The sequence below is a fragment of the Anastrepha obliqua genome, chromosome 4, assembly GCF_027943255.1.
Source record: "Anastrepha obliqua isolate idAnaObli1 chromosome 4, idAnaObli1_1.0, whole genome shotgun sequence".
In the NCBI taxonomy this organism is placed as follows: Eukaryota; Metazoa; Arthropoda; class Insecta; order Diptera; family Tephritidae; genus Anastrepha; species Anastrepha obliqua.
Window position 1 is genome coordinate 101,255,948 of NC_072895.1, and position 22,582 is coordinate 101,278,529.

General features: G+C 31.8%; 1 protein-coding gene across 4 annotated transcripts; it reads left to right on the forward strand.

The window, feature by feature from the left end:
• Positions 1-6,466: 6,466 nt before the first annotated feature.
• On the forward strand, positions 6,467-20,507 carry LOC129244989 (transcription factor Ken). 4 transcript variants are annotated; one of them, XM_054882927.1, is made up of 3 exons: positions 6,467-6,633; positions 13,974-14,143; positions 18,622-20,507. In XM_054882927.1, exons 2-3 carry the CDS (start codon positions 13,983-13,985, stop codon positions 20,147-20,149), a joined length of 1,689 nt encoding a protein of 562 aa, XP_054738902.1. In that variant the 5' UTR covers positions 6,467-6,633; positions 13,974-13,982; the 3' UTR covers positions 20,150-20,507. The 4 variants fall into 4 exon arrangements, with proteins under 4 accessions (XP_054738902.1, XP_054738898.1, XP_054738899.1 ...); XM_054882923.1 differs by lacking the exon at positions 6,467-6,633 and adding an exon at positions 7,160-7,314; XM_054882924.1 differs by lacking the exon at positions 6,467-6,633 and adding an exon at positions 7,912-7,951.
• The last annotated feature ends 2,075 nt before the right edge of the window (positions 20,508-22,582 follow it).

Here is a 22,582-nt window from a genome sequence, read left to right on the forward strand (position 1 = left end):
GACTCTGAGAAATTATCGATGCTCCGCATTCGAGGTAGAGTGCCTACAAAGGCTATAACTTTGAGAGTTCTGCTCCGATCCACTTAAAATTTTGACACAACATTCTTGAAATGATTTACTATAAGATGAGTGAAGAAAAAAAATTTCGATTTTGTGACCCTACCCCCCCTTTAACCCCCATTGCACAAGCTGTGGGGACCTTTCAGAAAAGGAGACTATTGAGCACTTTCTCTGTAAATGTCCGGGTTTGGCAGCTAGACGACTAAGGTCACTGGGTGGTTGGAGGTCTCATAATGGTATCAAAACGGCGCTTTAGTGCTACTTGAGGAGTGCCAGACTGGCATTTCAACCATTTCACCTACCTAACTACTTATGAGAAATAATCTAAAGATAATATTTAACTACGCATAGAGGAAAATGTTTGAAATTTAATGCCCATCCACCATTTTCTATATGATTTTGTTTGCTTCGAAAATTTCTTCACGATTGGAACGACACAAACTCAAAATTTTTGGAAATCTGAATGCTATCAATTCCGACTCCTTCAATAGATACCTGATTATAGGTGTTTTTCCGATTATTCTTAGTAAGAGTAATTTTGAATAAAAAATCGGTTTGATGTGTAAAAGTTTGTCTTCAGTTGACACGAAAGAAAAGAAAACTGTTTGGGGAACGGTGTCTTCATAAGAAATTGATTCATTAAAACCGGAAGAATGAATTAGCAAATGGATATAATTCAAATTATACAATAGTAATTACTCATTTTCGCTCATCCCATCTATTTTTGCATATTTTACATAAAATATTCTCACCAATTTGAAGTAATAACCCTAGGTCGCACCTAAGTCCAGGTTATTGCAGTAAAGGAAACCCAGCTATAGTGGGGGGATGATTAATTGCTAGCATGCACCGCTGTAGTCAATTAGAAGAGCGCAGCGTTCCCACGCTCGCTGAAACATCAAGTGAAACCTAATAAAACAAGTTTTTACCCAATAGAGATCGTCTGCCGATAGGTAATGTAACCCTTCGTAGGCATTTCGATTATAAAACAAAAAAAACTTTTTATTAAAAACCAACCGGCGTTTGAGGGTGGTAGAAAACTTAAGATCTTTTAACTTATAAAAAAATTTATGTGCAAAAGATTTGTATGAAAATAGTTGTGCATAGCTGATTTCAAACCCAAGCCTAAAACTGGGGGATTTTTCCATTGTAAATATGAATAATGTAAATATGTATACGAAAAGCAAATTGTAATTCACCTCAACCATATTATATCAAATTCTATTACATTGCTCATTAAACTTAAATTTATTTCACTGTAAAATATTTTTAATAACAACAGTCATCCTGTTATGTGCCGCAGGGTGGTGTCCTTTATTCCTTGCTCTTCAACTTCTATATCTCGAAGCTCTCCAACCACCAGAGGAAGTTTCACTGGTCTCCTATGCTGACGATTGTTCGATAATGGCGTTCGGCAATAACATCAATGGCTTGTGCTCCAAAGTGAACGTTTATCTTATCTCGCCAGCCTTTCTCGCTTTTTTACTGCGAGGAATCTTCAGCTTTCCCCCACTAAATCCATGGTGACCCTCTTTACCACTTGGACGAAGGAGGTTAAACAGCAACTAAAGGTGAAAGTCGATGAAGCAACCCCAACATTTTGGGCACCACCTTCAGTTTGCTCTTCATCTCAGCGCATACAACCGCGATCGCCACTAAGGTTCAAACCCGCAACAAGGTCCCCGAATCGCTAGCCGGCAGCAATTGGGGCAAAGACAAAGAAATGTTGTTGGCGACATTTTAAACTATTGGACAGCTGGCTGGTGAAAAATAACGCCACGTCCGTCTGGTCCCCTGGCACCAGTGACTCGAAATGGACAAAGCTCCAGACTTATCAAAATACTGCTATCACGACAGCCACGGGAAGGCGCCGGGTGTCTCCCCTGCAACACATCCTCAACGAGACTTCCATGCTCCCGGTCAAGGAGCACAGCAAAATGCTCAGCAAGCAATTTCTGCTTGGATGTTATCGTCGGAATCACCTCTGCAGACATTTTCTAGCGCCTGAGCCATCTCCCAGGCGACTCAGGAGACATCTCTTCGACTACACCGACGATATCAAGGACCACACACAACTGAAAATACTCGACTTGACACCTTCCTAAACTCCCGACCACCGAATGATGTTATCGAAGTCCAACCACCACCTGGCTCAATCACGGTCTGGATATTATAAAGGGTGTTTTTTTTAGAGGTTAGGTTTTCAAGTTGGCACTACTTTTTTCGTAGATGGTCTTTTTGACAGCTGTAACTTGATTTATGCTCAGTTTGGTTTGCCATTTCATAATGAATAGACTTACACCTGAACAACGTTTGCAAATCGTGCAAATTTATTACGAAAATAATGGTTCGGTTCGCGCGACGCATCGAAGAAAATTTTGTTCAGCGATGAAGCCCACTTTTGGTTGAATGAGTATGTCAATAAGCAAAATTGTCGCATTTGGAGTGAACATAATCCACAAGCCATTGCTGAGACGCCGTTACATCCTCAAAAAGTCACTGTTTGGTGTGCTCTATGGGCAGAGGGAAATCATTTTTAAAACATAATGGCAAACCCTTATCTTTATAATAAAGCTAAATTCTTGGCCATAACATTAAATTATATACGTTTTATTTCATCTTGAAAACCTAACCTCTAAAAAAACACCCTTTAGCATGTTAAACTCCTATCTATCCAGAATCGACCCCGCCATACTCAATATATGCCCGACATGTGAGGGTACATCACACAATGCTAGCCACTTATTCACATGCCCTCTTAAACCCACTCACCTAACACTCCTCTGCTTCTGGACCCAACCTCTCGAAGCAGCACGTTTTCTGGGTGTACCGTTAGATGGAGTTAGACGATGAGTGATCGATATCTCGTAAAGTATCGATCAAACAATTTAAAGTTCATGCTCGTTGTCAAGGCGACATTTCACAATAAAAAATTATTTTGCCATTCAGTTGTGAGCTATAGGGTGTTAACAATGGAAATCAGCAAAGAGAAAATTCGTTACATTTTCCGGCTTTTCTTTGATAAAGGCGAAAATGCAAGGCAGGCCGCTGAAATTGGTAATAGTGTTTATGATGCCGATACTGTAACAGCTAATTACGTGCAATTTTGGTTTCGTGGATTCCGTTCAGACCTTTTTGATGTTAAAGAAAATGTCGATAATATCCATAAAATTACGGAAATAATCGAAGTTGATCGGTATGTTAATAGTCGTCGCAATTGTCGGAGCTAAAGATCGACAATAAAACTGTTTTAAACCATTTGCGCAAAAATAATGGATTTCTTTATTATCCATCACTCAAAAAATTTAGAGAGTAAAGTAACATTTCGATGCAAAAATTATCCATCACAAGATTGAAATTTTTGTAAAGGAACAAAGAAAATAAATGTATTTTAGAATCTGGTATTTATTTTGTGCACCTTTGCCCTTTCGCCGGTTTGAAATTAACAGTTTATGGTCAGAAATTTATAGTCAAAATGGAAATTTTATCAGCAAAAATGTGAGTAATAAAACGTAAATAAGAAATGAACGTGAGTAGTAATAATACAAATTATATTTATGTATAATAATTTATGATGGCAAATTTTACGTTCGTTAACTTTTTTGGTTTTCTCCTCTTTTTGAGAGAATTTTCGGTTACGCTCTTGATTTGGATGAATGGCTAATTCTGTTATCGAACACAGCTAAGGTTTTTTTGTTTCCTTTTAAGTATATTTTGTGTGGTATTTAATTTAAATATTTATTTTCATTTGCATTTTCATCTGGCCGATATCCCTAAACCTAAATTTAATGAAATACGATTTCACAATTATTTGAATTTATGAATCTGGTTTAAGAATTGTTTGCTTGTGTTATTTTGACCTAAATAATCAATATTCAAAACCTTTTTATCTTATGTATTCAACAATTTTATTTATTAGTATAGCTGGGTATGCTGAAATAATTCTTATGGCGCTACAGTTCTGTGTGTACTTAAGCCTGCTGAACAAAATGTCCCTTGATTGATTCCTTCCAGTTGTATACTTGGAGTTTCTTCATGTCATACCCCAGTTCGTCGATCCATCTTGATCTTGGTCTACCTTTTTGTTTTCGTAGTAAATGTTTTAGCGTCAATTAATTTTCGTTGAGTTCTCGTTGGGTCCATTCTCTCAGATGGCGAAGACTGCGTTGATTTTATTCGCATATCACCAACACAACCTCAGTTAACAGTAAACAAATCCCGGTTACGTCAGCCAATCAGCAGATTCTTTCGAATTCACTGAGAGCCGGTTAACGGTCTGATATTGTAAAATATCTGTAAAAATGCTTTCAGCATTGCACAACGACTCATTGGACGAGTGTGGGAATATATATGAAAAGAACGGCGAGAATTCTGCTATCGAGTGCCCGGTGACGTGGTAGCCGAAGTTGCTTGCTCAATTTCGTTTCTCATTGATGCCACACCATTAGGCCATGCGACATCACTCCCATATCACATCAAACCGGACAGATCAAATCAATCATATCCGGATTTCCTTTTATGTAGCCAACAGGTACGGATATGAGATCTTACTAATTAGAGCAAAACACTCTAATGCAATCTGATCCTCCTGCAATCACACGCATATCATATCAAACTATGTGTATTACTATTACATCAACTCTTTATTACGTTTGATGGCATTTTAGCATTTCATATTGTAGGTTTATTAGTTAGCGACTAAGGAAGATTTAATTTTTAGTATGGCCGCATGATAGTTTTAGCAGGCCTTGTGGTCCGAGTGAATGCCCGAGGGCTCTGCGCTGTCTATATTGTTTAAAAGTAAAGTGAAGAGGAAATTAACCTTGGCTTGAGTTTGTAGTTGACGTTTGTGGATTGTAAAAAATAGCGAAAAAAGTATACCCTTCTTTAAGTCAAAGTCCATTTTCGGTATTTATATATATCATTTTTTGGTGAGTAATAAGTCTGCCTTATTAGTCAGAAATTGCTCAAAACCGACACAAAATTGCTCTTCAAACTAAGTCTCCTCAAGAGATCTGCGACATTTTTGCGCAAGCTTCAAGTTAACGAAAAATGAGTTTTACATCTACTATTGGGTTTTAAATAAAACACAGATTACGTGGGATATTTATCTGAAATTTATTTCAGGGATAGAAAATATGCTAAATTTGGGTATGGAACGAGGTATCGCTCATATAAAACTTGTGAGCACGTTTTAAGCATCGATTCTTTGGAGATAATTTACCACCACTATAAGTAGTTTCAGCATATCAAATGATCAAGAGGTTTCACTTATGGTGTTAATTTGATCTTCTAAAGGTGTAGACCATAATCTTTGCAATTACGGATCTACTGTAAAAATTAAAACCCCGATCTTACGATGACCATAAGATCTTTTTAAATTATAGAGAACTGTTCCCTAACCTGTTGAATGGTGACAACAGTGAAAAGGAAATTTAATACCATGATTGATACTTCGTTGACGGTTGAATTGTCGTGACGAACAGCAAAGAAACGAAAGCCGACGGACTGTCCCCTGAGCAATTCAAATACAGCGGCGAGGAGCTGCTAAAGTGCATGCATCAGATGAATTAATGCTCTTCGATCGAAATTTAAGCATGCTTTGCCTAATCCATAAGAAGAGCGGTTCTAGAATCTGCGCTAATTAGCGCGGAATTAGTCTTCTGAGCATCGCATATAAGGCCCTATCGAGAATATTATGTCAACGAACTAATTGGACGTTAGCGGTATGGTTTTGGGTCTGGTAGGTGAATCAACTGTCGGCCAAGTATTCACAATATGCCAAATCCTGGAAAATACCCGTGGAAAAAAGAATCGAATAATCAAAGGCTGGTTCGTACCAAAGAAAATCTCATACATATATTTACATAAAGCTCGAGTGTCGAATCGCTCTATAGCCTTTATGGTGGACAATGGGGACAATGTAGAAGCGAGAAAACAGCACTTTTAGTTGTTGTTTTTATGTCAGTTCATATACCCCTGCAAAGCGCAGTGAAGTTATCGCTCGTCGTCGTGTATCCCATCTAAAGGTATGTCGCTAATAGAAATTGAGGTATCCTTTAAGACGGTATGCAACTTTGTATACCTTCACTCCCGTGAGTGTCGATGCGATGTCTGCAATCAGCCTAATGACACTTGCATATACCATCAATGTCAAAGCGTTCGCGGAAAGTTTAATTTATTTAAAAAAGCTGCAACCCTCACTACCAAAATAATACCCACGCATGCAACTACTCTCAAGTGTGGGGAGAATGTGGAAAGCTAATTAAGCTCTGCTCTGTGTTGTATGGCTAACTGGCTGCCTGCGAATAGCGTCGCGTCGCGTCGTGTAGCGTCGCGTCGTTGTGGCCAACGCCAACAAAAACACCACACGAGACGCCTAAGCAGAGTACAGCAGCTCACAGAGTACGGTTCGGTTCGGTTTAGTAAGCGCAAAAGCTTTTACTACTTATAAAATGTAAAAGCACAACAAATATGTTGAAATTCTCGATCACATAACATTGTTGTATGCGATCGTTGAAGAATGGTAGGAAAGAGATACATACATTAAGACTATCTGTATGAAAATTGCAAGTAAGTGAAAGGGACGGTGAACTGCAACGGAACGACGGTGTATTATAAACTTGTATAAGTTGTGTCTATAGACCACATTTAGTAATATGTTGAAAATGTGTACTCAGTACGTGAAATGATAGTTAGTAAAACACATCTGAGAGATTCACTCTGCAGTCGGATTTATTTAAGTTTAATTTTTATTATTTCGTAATAACATATTGCAACAATATTGATAGCAAATAAAAGAAGCAACAACAACAACACAAAATTAATATAAAAAAAGAAAAAAAATCACGTACATGAACATTGCGCAAATGAAGTAAACAAACTTTTTTCCACAATTTAAGAATCCAATTGAAACACACACACACAAAAGAAAAAAAAACATAGTTTCCTGAAACTAAAGAAAGTGCATTTGCAGTGAATTTGAGATACATACAAGTACAAGCATAAATAGAGTGTACCCATTGAAAATTTATGGAACTGTGTTAAGTGTGCACTAAAAAGTAATATGTGTACTGATATACAAATATAAGTAAAAATATACATATATATAAATATATATATATATTGTATATATGCATACATAAATCTATACATATGTGTTTATATGTGCACATACATAATTATTTCTTGTTAAGTTAATCATTTTGCCACTGTTTTGGATTAAAGTATTTCAATTGCTACTTCATGCGACAGGTAAAAATATTTAATTGAATTTTTAAATTCTCACTAAACTTGTTGTATGTATGTAGGTATATTTTTGAATACACATGCACTATAGTATGTACATTAATACAACATTATGCAAAGCAAAAGAAGAAATCATTGAAAACAGCAACATAGCAGTAAAAACATGAAAGACTATTCCGCAGATATGTATGGATATGTGTGTATGAATGTATGTATGAGTATGTGTGTTTTTATGATCGAGTCGAAGACGCCTAGAAATTACGCTGTACAATGGCCAGTAGTGTATTAGAAAGGCTTGTTTGTGACCTTCAAGCCAAGCATATTTCCAACAATTTACACATTTTGAACGTCGATTTAGCCAAAGCCATACCAAGCTAGCCGTAGCTGTAGCCAGCAATAACCATCGATCGCACATATATCTACTTTTGTATGCCAGCTCATTGCTGTTGTTAGTTAACTATGCATAAGAAATTGTGTAGTTAATGGGAGAAGAAGATGAAAACAACAAAAAAAAAAACAAAAAAAAAACATAATAATAGTAAAACTAAAACGAAAAGACAAAACTGTTTTCACTGCGCTCTGTGTGCTCAGTGTGATGTGTGCTGTGTGCTGTGTGCTGTGTGAAGGAGTTTTATTAACTATGGTGAATGGATTTCATTTACATATGTAGATCTATACATACATACAATTTGTAGATATGTATATACAATCATGCATATAAAAGCACCAATATAAAAAAGTAGCAGACATGCATACATACAAACATATTTGTGAGCAATCGTATATGCAAGAGCTTGAAGGCTTCTTGCTTTTTTGAAGAGATTAAACAATGCGCTGCAAGTAGATTTGAAAACAGAAATAACAAAAAGAAAATATTTAACACTATGAATATTATTCATAGTTGTGTCTATATACATTTGTGTATCTACAATATACATACACACATATGTATACAATATTTGTTTTTGCAACTAATGCAATCTCGCAATTTTGCTTTTGCTCTACACCGTTGCTTGGTAAAAACTCGAAACTCGAAAGTGATCGCGTTTGTGTGGAAAATGTTGAATTTCGGGCGGAAAAAGTCATTGAAGTGGTCGGTCGGTCGGTCGGTTGGTTGACGGACGAGTTGAGAAACAAAAACAACTGCCACTACTGTGACTGCTGGCTTGCTTGCTAGTTGGCTTTGCAGCGTTTTCACTCCAACACATTGCCATTATCTCTCACGCACACATATATTTTTTAGGTCAGTAAGAAGCTTTAAAAAGTTTCATAAACTGGCAAACTGGTAGACAAGTCGACAAGCGGCGGTAGCAAACGAGCGACCAACTGGCGCTGGAGCTTTTTGTGAAAGGGAGTGTATGTAGTGTGTGTATGTGTGTATGCATATATTGTACAAGGAGAAATATATTGAAAAATTACTACGATTTTCATTTCCCCTTTTGTTTATTAAAACTCCAAGACACGTTTTTTCAGCCTTCGTTTGTGTACATGTATGTATGTATGTATGTATGGATATTTATACACATTATAAAACAAATGTATTGTAGCTACGTTATGCTCTCACATATACGCAAACATATATACATACATATTTACATGCATATGTATGTTTATTCAGTTAACTTTTATTTCGTTTAGCTTTTTCTTAAAACAAGAATAAAAGAAACATAGTAATATTTCGTTATACTTGATCATGCTAGCAGCAGACAAAGTTATGTACATATTCACATAGGTACATATGTATGCACATATTTTATAGATAGATGTGTGTGTGTGTTTGTATCTGTGCTTGAAATGGCACGGAAAAGGTGAATTCTGCATGTTGGCGCATAACACATCCACATCACTCTCCACACCAGTCCATGCAACTTTAACTCCATGCTTTTGTATTTTTATAGCAGTAAGCGAACGAATTTTTGTGAAAGGGATATTTCTTTATAACGTCATACCTACTTACTACTTGTACTGTATATAGGTGAATGTAGTTACGTACATTTGTCCGTACGTATGTACATATTTATGTCTGTAAATTAGTCCGGGTCGATTTGTACATGAGAGAAATCGCATAGAATCCCATAACGAAATCAATTTTAAAATATTTATACATTCTTGGCAAAAGGCCCCAATAGACAATGGTATAGTCCCCAATAGACTCAGGTCTAGTGGATTTTACTTTTATTTTCTATAAATTAATATATAAATGCAGTTTTCACAATTAGGTCTGTTATGCATTCCAGTTACGTTTTTAAATGAAAGGGAAACCTTTCTTCCACTTTTAGAGTGCTCTTATTTTCAAAATCCGCGTAAAATCGAATCAATTCTTTTCATTTCATTGTTTATTTTTCACTGTTCACAGTTTTGAAATAAAAAAAACATATGATAGGAACTTGAATTATTAATTTCATTAGGCATCTGAATATCTTCAGAATCAGCAGTAAGTCAGAAATGATATATTTCTTTATTTTAGCGCCCTTATGATATCTACTAACAGTATCTCCTTAGATGAAAGTTAGTCTTTAATTTTACTTAGGGGGGCATTGCCAATTGAAAACTTTGAAGCCATTTTTCTCTACTTTTTTAGTTATGGCACTATTACAATAATAGAAGATATATTTAATTTGTGTATATACGAGTAAGTATATAACAGCCGTTATATGAAAAATTATCAACCTCTAGCTCTGATATGGAATATTTTTATTTAAAAGGCACTTAATTTCATACATCTTAAAATAACTTTAAATGTATTTATTATTCACCCACTTCAGATTTGTTAAGAACAAAAAATTAGTCGAAAACAAAAAATTAGTAAAACTACCAAAACATTTAAGTATAAAAAAGTATATATATACAAAAATTAGTATAATATGATGAAAAATTAGAAATTTGGTAAAATTTGATGTTTAAGTGTGGTTAACAATTAATGAGTTAAGAGTAGACGGTTTTCAAGAGAATTTGCAATCGAGGTAGGATCGTTATTATGACGAGTGGTTCGTTGCATGTCTGAAACGAAAGAATGAACTCATTACTTGCCAAACGATTTATGTTTTGATGTTCAATTCTAATTTTAAATTGCTAGACTATTGATTGAAAATAATGCCGACCCTAATATGCAAATTTACATACATACATATGCACATACGAGAGTACAATACACCATAAGCAAAAAAGAACCGAACGGTTTAGGCATTTGTGTCATCGATCGCTTTACACGCTTACACTTTCGATTTTCATAAAATATTTTGTGCTATTCTGACCAAAAACAGACATATATGTATATGTGTATATATTGTATACATAGATTTTGTTTGCTTTTATAATTATATTGCAGGTGAAGTAACTAGGGAATTTACTTTTAAATTCAAGTTGGAGGAAGAATCGATTTTCTCAAATTCTTTTAGATTGTAGTGAAAAATACTTCACATTTGACTTGCTTCGGAAATGCTCATTTTGCCTACTAAAATATAAGTTATACAAATATTTACATTGGTGATTGGTGAAAAAAGATAATAAATTGTTTAACAAAATATAAAATAATTTTAATTCATTTTTTTATTTTATATTATATTATTTTTATATTTATTTATTTTACTTTCTTATGAAATTTATTTATTCATATTTATAGATAATTATTATTTTTTTTTTAAAGTTTATTTACTTTTTACTATTTTTATATTATTTTCGTTTTATTTCTATTATGTGTGCTTTTATGTTTTTTTTTTTTAATTTTATTTAATTAATTGTAATTTAGCTTAATTTATGGTATTTTAATTCAATTAAATTTATTTTTATTATGCTTGTTTGTTGATTTATTTTTGTGATAACTTTTTATGCGATTTTATTTGGCTTTATTTTATTGAATCTAATTTTATTTCATTACTTTTTATTATTTTATTTTAGTTTATTTTATTCACATTAGCTCTCTTTAATTTTATTTTTTTACTATATTATTTCACATTTATGGCTATTTCTTCTATTTTAATTTATATTATATTATTTATTTGGTTCAATATTATTTAGTCTAATTTAATTCAATTAATTTTAATTTAGCTTTATTGAATTGAATTGAATTTAATTTTATTTTACTTTATTTGTTATTTTAGTTTTACAATTAGTTGCCTTATGTTGTTTTATTTGGTTTAATTTTATTTAATCTAATTTCATTTATTTGTATGTACATAAGCAAATTTTATTTAATTTAATCTTATTTTATTTCCTTACATAGATTTTGCTATTTTATAATCTAATTTTATTTCATTCAATTTTATTTAATCGAATTTTATTTTAGTTTGATTTCAATTAACTCTTTTTAACTTTAAGTTTTTTATTAAACTATTTCATATTTATAGCTATTTATTTAATTAAAATTATATTAATATATGTTTTTTTTTATTATAATTGGTTCAGTATTATTTAATCTAATTTAATTTAATTAATTTAAATTTGACTTAATTTAATTTAGTTTTATGTTAATGTATTTTTTGTTTAATTTTTATAATTGGTTTTCTTATGCTATTTTATATGGTTCGATTTTATTTAATCTAATTTCATTTATTTATGCATACTTATATGATATATCAGATAACTTTGTTTTATTTAATCTTATTTTGTTTACTATTTTATTTTAGTATATTTAATTAATTATATTTAATTTTATGTTTTTTTGAGTACTCCATATTATGTATTATTTAACCTAATTTTAATTTAATTTTGTTTTATTTATTTTATTCCATTTATTTTATTTTCTGCTATGCTATTTTGCTTTATTCCACATTTATATAACATTATATGAAAAGCAAGTTCCGCAATCAGTTTTCCCCCCATTGCCGACAGTTGCCATCACTTTATGTAGAATGTTCGTACACATGTATGTATCTACAGATACGCACATACATACATATGCTCATATATGCGCATAAAAATATATGCTCCTTTCTCATTTATAAAAAGCTAATTCATATTAGAATTCGCACAAATTTAATGTTGTGCAATAGCAACAAAAACTGTTAGAAACAACAGCTCAAAAGAGGCATAAGTCTGTCCATAGAGCAGATATGAATATCTTTTTTATGTAAGTAAATGTTGTACATGTATGTATGTAAATATATGCATGGAATAAGAGTATGTAATTGCACATACATAGCTATGTATGCATGTATGTATGTATGCATGAAATTGCTGTTGTGTGCATGCAGTTTTTCAACTAAATAAACTTGCTGAAAAAGTCTTAAGCTCACACCAAACCGAACTTACACTTTAACAGTTTTTAACGCTTTTTTGGAGCGTCAAAAGTTTTTCTAGCGAACAGACAATCAAAAGGCGATGTGCAGGAAAAAATTCAGACAGCCAACGCACATTTTTACTAACCAGTCTATGTATATACAACATACAAACATACATAGTATATGTGCATGTGATTTTGTACAAGTATGAGTTCATATTCATCAGTGTACATTGGTATGTGTATGCATTTGCAAGCAAATCTGAAATTTCCAAATTATATAAAACTTTCATGCTGCATTGTTCAATATTGTTATATCTACTTACTACAAACATACATACATACATACAAATTTCCGCTTACAATGTACACACACACATGCATACAAAAAACAAATACTTTCCTATAGACGAATGTATGAATGTATGTAGATGCATATGTATATAATAAAGTTAAAAAGCCTTCACTACTTTAACCACAACAATAACAAAAACAACAGCAAAAGTAATAGCGCAACTTTTTCATACTAAATGTATGCCCGCCGTTCTCCACACAGCTCGATCGTGGAATCTCGATCGTCGTATGCCTCCGTCGCTGTATGTACGCTTATTGTTGGTGCTGTTGAGCCAGCAAGCCAGCAAGTCAGTAAAGCCAATACGTATTACCTACTAGGTAGAAAGTATAACAGCCAATGGCAATTTGCCTTAGTTGGAAAGTGCCATAAACGTTGGAAAAAAATCACACTTCATTAATGTAGAATGTTGGTGTGTTCAAGGTCGCAATTGTTGGATCACTTCTTTTCATCAATGTTAATGATGATGATTGCTAAATCACGGAGAGAGCTACAAACACAAGTACACACGTATACAAATACACGTGCGCACTTATATAGTGTCAGAGAGAGAGATATGTATGCAAGAAATTTCCATACATTCAGTTTTGAAATGTCAGCATCAAGTGAAGGGTTCAAGTGGTAGAGAGTTAAAAATAGAAAGGCTAGGAAATAACGTAAAAAAAGTGAAAAAATCTTAGTGAATGTACGAATACTGGTTTTGATTGTGCAAATAAAGTAAGTAAATTAGTTTTAGTTCACAAGAAACAAGCTACATTTGCATATCAATAATACCATTTTAATACAAAAGTGTTTGAATGTACTCAGACGAATGTACAAGTAAATAGTTTATGAATTGCGCGTTGTGTGCGCATGCGTGCAGATTGGAAAAGCGGATGCTTAGTGCAAATAATTTGTCATCATTTAAATATTTATAATTGTTTTCTTGTGACCTGAAAATCTTACTTAAGTTAAAGTTAGTTAAAAATTACTCGTGAATGTGTCCTCATAGAAAATGCATAAAATATAAACATTTCTACTTTTTTCCATATCTTAAAACGTGTATAATTCATTGATATATATTTAAAATTTCTGTATTTTTCGTGTCTTCCAAAGTTTCCTAGAATGCTGATGTTGCAGTACAGCAAGCATGGAGAGTGTATACTCAAAGAAATTGGAGCCGCATTCCGTGGAGAACACCCAGCCGATCTGACGATAGTTTGTGAAAACAGAGTCAAACTCCATGCACATAAACTTGTATTAGCTGCTGCAAGCCCACTCATAAGGTAAAATTGCCATGCATGCTAGGCAAAGTGAAAAAAGTACTTACATACATATACAAATATATAAATTGGTGAACAAATAAATTGAAAAAAGTTTGTGCACTAAGACATAAATTAATTTAAACAAAATTTAAATATGTATATGACTATTTTACAGTAAGTTATATGATATAATATAAAAATATGAATATTTCTGGAAATTCTGAAAAAAGAAAAATTCAATCATTTAAAATAATATGCGCTGTAGCGGCGGAAAGAACAAGCGTATTTTGGGACTTGTTTATTTCTTTTAAGCGAATACCGAAATAATAAAAAGTCTGAAAAAATTTCTTTATTAAACTGTTTTAAACTGTTATTCTGTGCAAGTATTTTTTTTTTCGAAATAAGTAGTGCAAACATCATCACAATGCACAATGACCCTGTGTGTTTCTCATAGTGAACAACCGCTACAGCCCAACTCGACCCAAGTAGCAGAAAAGAAGATGGCGGCCGCACATCTTTTCTACAACGAAGGCTTTTTAAGTGCGCGCGCCCAAACCAATAGCACCTGCAAAATAAATCATTTCTATAGGGGGACTCAACAAAATCACAGATTAGCTTTTATAAATACACAAAGAAATGCGTCGAATGATTTTTTTTTTATTTCATAATATTATATAATAATTTCTCGTCTAACGGCAAAACATATACACCACGATTGCTCTGGCAATAGGAGATGCGCATTGCAAAATTATCGATGACTTTTTGGCATGTGATGTGTAGCTCAGGCAGTTTATCATTTATAACGCGCATGATTTCTTTCTCCAGCTGCGGAATCGTCTTGGGCTTATTGGCATAGACCATAATTTTCCAGTAGCCGCGGAGAGAAAGAAGTCCATGGATGTCAAATAGCAAGAGCTCGTCGACCATTTGACCACGTTATTTCGTGAGATAAATGCGTCGGGGGGTTTTTTTGGATATATCGAGATTGTAAAAAAACGGAACGTTTAATAAAAACAAAGGTAGAAATCTTCAACAAAGACGTGATAAATCGAAAAAAAATTCATCCATATTTCCATGCACATATTTTCTTCAAGGAAACCCAGGATCTTTAGGATATATCGACATTTACAGAAATTTTTAAAAAATTCGTATTTAATGTATCAAAAAATCCACCAAAGTAAAATGTGATTGTCAATCGGTCAAGATTTGTTCGAGTTATGAGTTATGCGGACTTAAAAATGCAAAAAGCCTTTAAGGTTGCCGAAATATGGTAAATAACAGTTTGCGAAATTGAAGATATAAATATCTACTACATTTTTTTCACTTTAAACCATTGACGAAGACTTTTTAATGTATTACAGTATTTTTAAGCAAAAAAAAAAAAAAAATAAGGCTTCTAACTCTTAAAAAGTGCAGATTTTTTTTGATTATAGTAAATTATTATGTAATATAATATTAAAAAGATATATATTTTTCAAAATTCTGAAAATTTGGCTCGTTTTGCGCCTTTGACCACAGGTTTATACATATGTATGTATGTTATTAACTTTTTCCTGAACTATGGCCTAAGCATTTTCATAATTCCTTAGGTCTTTGACTTGTGTTGAAGAGAATGACATTAATCACTCAGTCATTTTTGAATATTTTTAGATTGATTAGCTCATTAGTATGGAATCTTTTTTTGCACAACAATAAAATACTTAAAAAACAAAATAAATTCTAAAAGTATTAAAATACAGAAATTAAAAGTCAGGCATATCAGAGATTTTTAAAAATTAAGGTGAAAAGATTTTTTTTAACCCACTGTTGAGAATTATCATAAAAATATACTAAAAAGTTGTGAAACCTTTTGCGAAGGTTTAGTCGATGCATACGGCCTGAAATGTCTGCTTATGTACTTATAAGAGTACATACATACAGATTCCTTTCTGCATTCATACTACATGAATACTCGCATTTCGATTCCCAAAGGGAGTTTGATATTGAGTTAAAGACGTAATAAATCGTTTCCCGTTTAAAATAATTACTATTTACCTAGCATATATTTTTGTTTCGCATTTGCATGTACACATATGTATATATGTATATACATAAAATCGTTTATGTATACTACAAAATTAGAAAATTTACGACCTTAACGCGTTAACTCAGCACACGAAAAATTTCACTCAAAATAATGCAGAACAATGCGTAAAGAAATACCGATTGAATACGAGTATTCGCATTTTCAATGTACTGATGGCAATCCTGCTGTACAAATTTTAAATTATATGAAAATGCTAAATTTGAGAATTATGTTATCGAAAATTTGGTTAAAATCATCTACTATATTTATGTGCGAAAAATAGTTTAACTCATAAAAATAAAATAATTTTGTCCAATCGGTTGCGTGAACCTTCATATTTAGTTTTTTAATTTACTTGAATTCATTAAAATGAAATAAAAATCAAATAAAAGGCCGAGTATTTAATAGAATACAAAAATTAAATCCGAATTTTGTTTTATATGGGGAATATTTGGAATAAATGTTTAAAAAATTCGCTCAATTACGGGTTAAAATTAAAAATCATTTGGTAATTATAAGTGTTTTTAATCGCATATTTATGAAATTGGGAAAAGTAGAGTTAAAGATAGAAAAAAATATAGCAACGTTGTACATAAAAACATATGAAACTAATTAAGGTTTATGTTGTTATTTAATTTGTGCGATTTTATATTTAAATTATTTATTTATTTTTATTTAATATTTTTATTTTTACTTTATTTTGATATTTTATTTTATTTAAAGTGTTTTATTTTACTTGATTGTATTTATCTTTGTTTTATTTTTTTTTTCGTTTTATTTCATTTTATGTTGTTATTCAATTTGTGCGATTTTATATTTAAATTATTAATTTTTTTATTTAATATTTTTATTTTTATTTTATTTTAATATTTTTTAAATTGTATTAAAACTGTTTTATTTTACTAGATTATATTTATCTTTGTTTTATTAAATGCTTTTTATTATTGTTTTATTTAAACTAATTTTATTTTTTTTCTTTATTTTTTGTTACTATATTTAATTTAATAAAATTTTTATTTAATTTTACTCATTTTCTTGCATTTTCTATTTCACTTTTTGTTTATTTTAAATTTTTTATATTTTTTGTTAATTTTATGTTTTGTATATATTTTTATTTTATTTATTTGATTATACTTAGTTTAGGTTTTTTTATTATTTTCTTTAACTTTACTTATTTTTTTATATTTTATTTTTATTTTATTTAAATTAATTACATTTTCATTTCATTTTACTTTATTTCATTATTTTATATATTAATTTTTATTTTTATTTTATTTTAGTTGATTTTGTTTAATTATTTTTTTTTTTACTTTTTTCACTTTATTTAATTTGTTTGCATGTGTTTTAATTTAATTTAATTTTTATTTTACATTATTATATTTTATTTATTTTTTTTTATTTTATTTTACATTATTATATTTTATTTATTTTTTTTAATTTTATTTTTTATAAAAATATAATGCTATTTATTTATACATATATAAATATTTTCTATTTAATTTCGCTTTATTTTGATTATATTTCACTTTATTTTAGTATTTTTAGCTTTTGATTTATTTTAATTTAATTTTATATATACATATACATATATAAAATTTGCCCGTACACCCTTTTTTGGTGTTTGGCCGAGCTTCTCCTTCTATTTGTGGTGTGCGTCTTGATGCTGCTCCACAAATGGAGGGACCTACAGTTTCAAACCGACTCCGAACGGCGGATATTTTTTATGAGAAGCTCTTTCATGGTAGAAATACACTCGGAGGTTTGCCATTTCGTGTCGAGATGCGACCGCTATTAGAAAAAACTTTTTCTTCATTTTGTTGTTTCACGGAGATTCGAACCTACGTTCTCTCTGAATTTCGAATGGTAGTGACGTACCAAGCCACCCGGCTAAGGCGGTTGCTTTAATTTTATTTTATTTAATTTTGTTGTATATTTTTTCATTTAATTTTATTCTTATTTTATAATCCCTTATATTAACTTTTTTTATGTCATCTAATTTTGTACTTTTGTTTTATGGTTTTTTTGTTTTATATATATTTTTATGTAATTAATTTGTATATAGTTTTTATTTTTATTATATTTTACTTCATTTTTTGATTTATTAAATTTTTTATTTTTGTATTCAATATAATTTTTTTTTGTGTTGTATTCAATTTTATTTTTTATATATTTTTTAATTTTTTTTTAATTTATTTTTTATATATTTTTTTATTCAAATTTATTTCGCTTTATATTTAATATACAATATTATGTTTTTATTTTTTATTACTTTATTTTATTTATTAACATTTTTTATTTTATTTCTTATATATTACATTTTTATTTAATTTAATTTTATTTTGTCTAAATTTTACTATAATTTTTTTTAATTTTTTTATTATTTATTGATGTTTTTCTCTGCATTTCATTTAATTACATTTGGTTTATTTTTTAGAACTCTCTTGGAGGACACGCAACTTTCCGACTGCGCGACCACAGTTTATTTCCCAGATGTAAATGCTACATACTTCAAATTCCTTTTGGATTTTCTATATTCCGGACAAACTTGCATAACATCCCGAGATGTTAACTATTTGCATGATCTTCTGTTGTTGTTGCAAATAAAATCCGACAATTGGAAGACCACGGACTCAGCAATTCTAAGTAGTAAATGTAGTAATTTGCGTGATCGATTGAATAGCGATTCAAATGGAAATGGTAGACAACATATGTATTGTTCAACAAAACTAGAGCATTCCTATAGCCCTGATTTAGAAGGTAGTGATGATTTAAAAAAATGCTCGGATGGTTCCAAGGATTCAGATACCGTTAAGGAAGATCCGGGCAGCCCTAAGTGTTCATTAGAAGATAATATACAAAAAGATTTAAAGGAGAGTAGTCCGTCGACCAGTGAGCAAGAGGCATATTCAGATGCGCAGCTCAATACAACCAATAAGAATATACCTTCTCTAAATCCTGTTAATTTATCGCTTGGTTTACGAAGTAAACCTGAATTTAGTACAAGAAAATTATTATATACGGACAAAAACATTTTCAATACGGATAGTTCATCGTTTAATGGCACCGAAAGTATAAAACGTAAAGGATTTTTCTTCGATTCCGATAAAGAGGTTCCAAAATCACTACAAGATCCCGACTTGAATAATTCACCGGAAAACTATGTTGTAACGCCACATCGAAAACGAAGACCGGGCTTTCATCATTCCTCCAGTCATAATCAACCGTTCGCTTCGTCATATCAACATACATTAATTGATGAATTACGATCCGCGAAAACAGCATCTTCACCCATATCATCGTACATGTCCGACCGAAAACTGCTATCTCCACTTGAAGAAGGCCTATTAGGCAACACCGAAGCACTGGCGAAAAATCGTAAACCTATTGAAAATCAAAGACCCAGACCGCAAAGTCCTGACGCCGCACTACATATCTCACCACAATTTGCTTACCAATGGCAATCGACACAAAATCCTGCCATATCCACCTTCTCAAATCTGCAGTCTGGTCTCAGTAGCATACCACAGATAGGAGTAGGCGGTGGAGGTGGCGGTGGTACGGTTGAAACAAGTAGTCGTGATACACCAGGAAGTGTTCGAGATCCCCCTTCAAATAATGCGAATATATGTGGCACACACAATACAGCTCGGGAATATCGTTGCGAATACTGTGGCAAACAATTTGGCATGTCATGGAATTTGAAAACGCATTTAAGAGTACATACGGGTGAGAAACCATTTGCTTGCCGCTTGTGTGTTGCTATGTTTAAACAAAAGGCCCATCTATTGAAACATTTGTGTTCGGTTCATCGAAATGTTATAACGACGACAAATGGTGCTGAAACCGAAAATCGATTCAGTTGCTGTTTTTGTTCAATGTATTTCGAATCAGTACAAGAGTTAGTGAGGCATTTATCGGGACACCACAATAATTTGCTGCTAACAAAAAATTTACGCGAATAATAAAATAAAGAATGCAAGCAAAGCTTAAATTATTTTTAATAAAATTACATGCATACATACCTACATACTTATTACATACACACACACATACACACACACACAAAACACATATACATACACACACGCATACTTACAAAAGTATAATTGTACTTTGAAGACGGAAAGTGACCTGAATTTTTACTTTGTTTGCAGAATATTTCTCATTGTCAGAACCTGCAATATTTTTATACCCTTGGGACATATGTATAATAATTCCAATTCTCTTTTATATACGTTTTTTTCATCACAATGAGTATTTGTAAATTTTCATTCAACTTTATAAATAATAAAATAAATTTTGATGTGAAAACGTCTTGTATATATGTAGTTTCATTGCTTGGGAAAAGTAGGCATTAGAGAAGCAAAAGAGTAGCGAATGTAGGCTCCCACGACAGTCAACAAGAACTGTCTCTTTAGCAGTACTCCTCAAAAATTTTTAGAGGAAATGCTTTACGTTGTTATAATGAAAACAAAAACTGTAGTGATTTAAGACGGAGTTCTAATAGAATAATCGGCGTCAACGACGACGAAATCATTCGCCACACAGAAATGTGTGCCCAAGAACTAAAAGTTTTTATAAACAGTAAAGCAAGAAACAGTTAAAAGTTGATCTTAAGTAAAAGCTCAATGTTTGATTACTACATTAATTGCAGCAAAAGAACCTTTTGGTTCGAATCGACGGCTGCGAATTGCTTTTGCTGCAACTTAAAGAAATCGACCCATTTTGAAGCGGATGGTAACTGATGACGAAAAATTTTGAAAAATTGGTCACATACGAGAAAAGCTGAAAAATATCGTAATGAAATTACAGTGAGCTGGCCCAAATGATCGCCAAGTCTGGATTGACGGCCAAAAAGAGTTTATTTTGTATTTGGCGGAGTTAAAGGGAATCATCCATCATGCGCCACCAGATTAAAGCAGATTATTGAGCAGTTGCAATCAGAATTGGCAATAGGAAGGGTGTTGTGTTCTATTAAGACGTGCCAGAAGCTTCGTGGGCTTGGCAATTTTTATCGTTTCAAGCATTTTCAAAATTATATACATATATATAACTGAGCTCAAGGGTGTCTCGTGAAGGCAAGCCGGTCAAGCTTTTCACCAATAGGCAATAGGAATAAGAAGCTCTTCAAACGCGAATGGACAAAAGTTAACGAACAAACCTAAATAGAGATTGTATAATATTTCTATTTCTGGAATGCAGAATGTAGAATCTGTAGAATTTATTTGAAGGACCTTGGTTGGAGTGCACTGGGAGTATGAAATACTCAATTATACTTGTAGAAAAAGGTTTTTCTAATTTCGATCACCCCTCGGTAGGCAATGGCAAACCTTCGAGTACATTGTTGTCAGGAAAAAGTTTCTCGTATTTTTATGCAAAATTTCGAATTATCGAAAAAAATACAAACATTTTGGTATGCAAATTTGTATACTTAAAAATATTTGAATCTCGCCCAGGGACTCCTCGTAAGAGCATCTTTCATAGTATTTGTTTTGAAAACAAATGTTAAATCTCAGATCGGAAATGATAATTTTTTTTTGAAAAAATGAGAACGAATTTTACTTCAAATTAAATACTTTCTGTTTTTGGAAAATTTATTTATAAAATTATATACATATTTAACCCATCTTCGGCCGCTACAAGAATTCGACATAATTTTTCCATTTCCTTTTTAGTCAGTGCTTATAGGACCATAATCAAGAAAAATTAAAAAAAAAAAAAAAATTCTGACCATCGGTGTTTTAGATATGGACTGGTCGAAAACTCGACCACTGGCCAAAAATCGTCAAATATATTAAAAAAAATGCAACATTTATGAAAAAAATTTAGCACACGAAGTCAATTTATTTCATTTTATTTCAAATACAAATATTTTTTTGTTGTTTTATTGATAGAAAAGTCAGCTTACAAATTTTTATGATAATCATCAAAACATTTAGTATGTAAATGAATATTGCATTTTTTGCAAGTAAAAATAGTATGTTTCTTGCAAAATTTACACCGAAATTTGTTTTCAATGCTTCTCATGACGGCGTGTACCCTTTCATTGATCCGAGGAAGGTTCGATGGACCTTCATCTCCTTGTTCGTTTTCATACTCGTCCTCGTCCTTTTCGTAATTCAGTAATTCTGTTGTGACTTTATTCTATAATTTGCCACCGCATTATCAGAGATCCACACCACCCATGCCATGATTATACTCTTGAATAGCTTTTGGCTGCGTGATAGTGATAGTTTGTTTTTCCTTCCGACAATATCTTTTAGTGCTAATAATTGGATTGACTGTGGAGTTATTAGTTATAACATTGACTACAGCATTATCATTCCATCGAACAGTAAATATTTCTTGCTGATGATCAAGTAGTTGGTCAAATGTTCCTCGTATTTCTTTTTTTA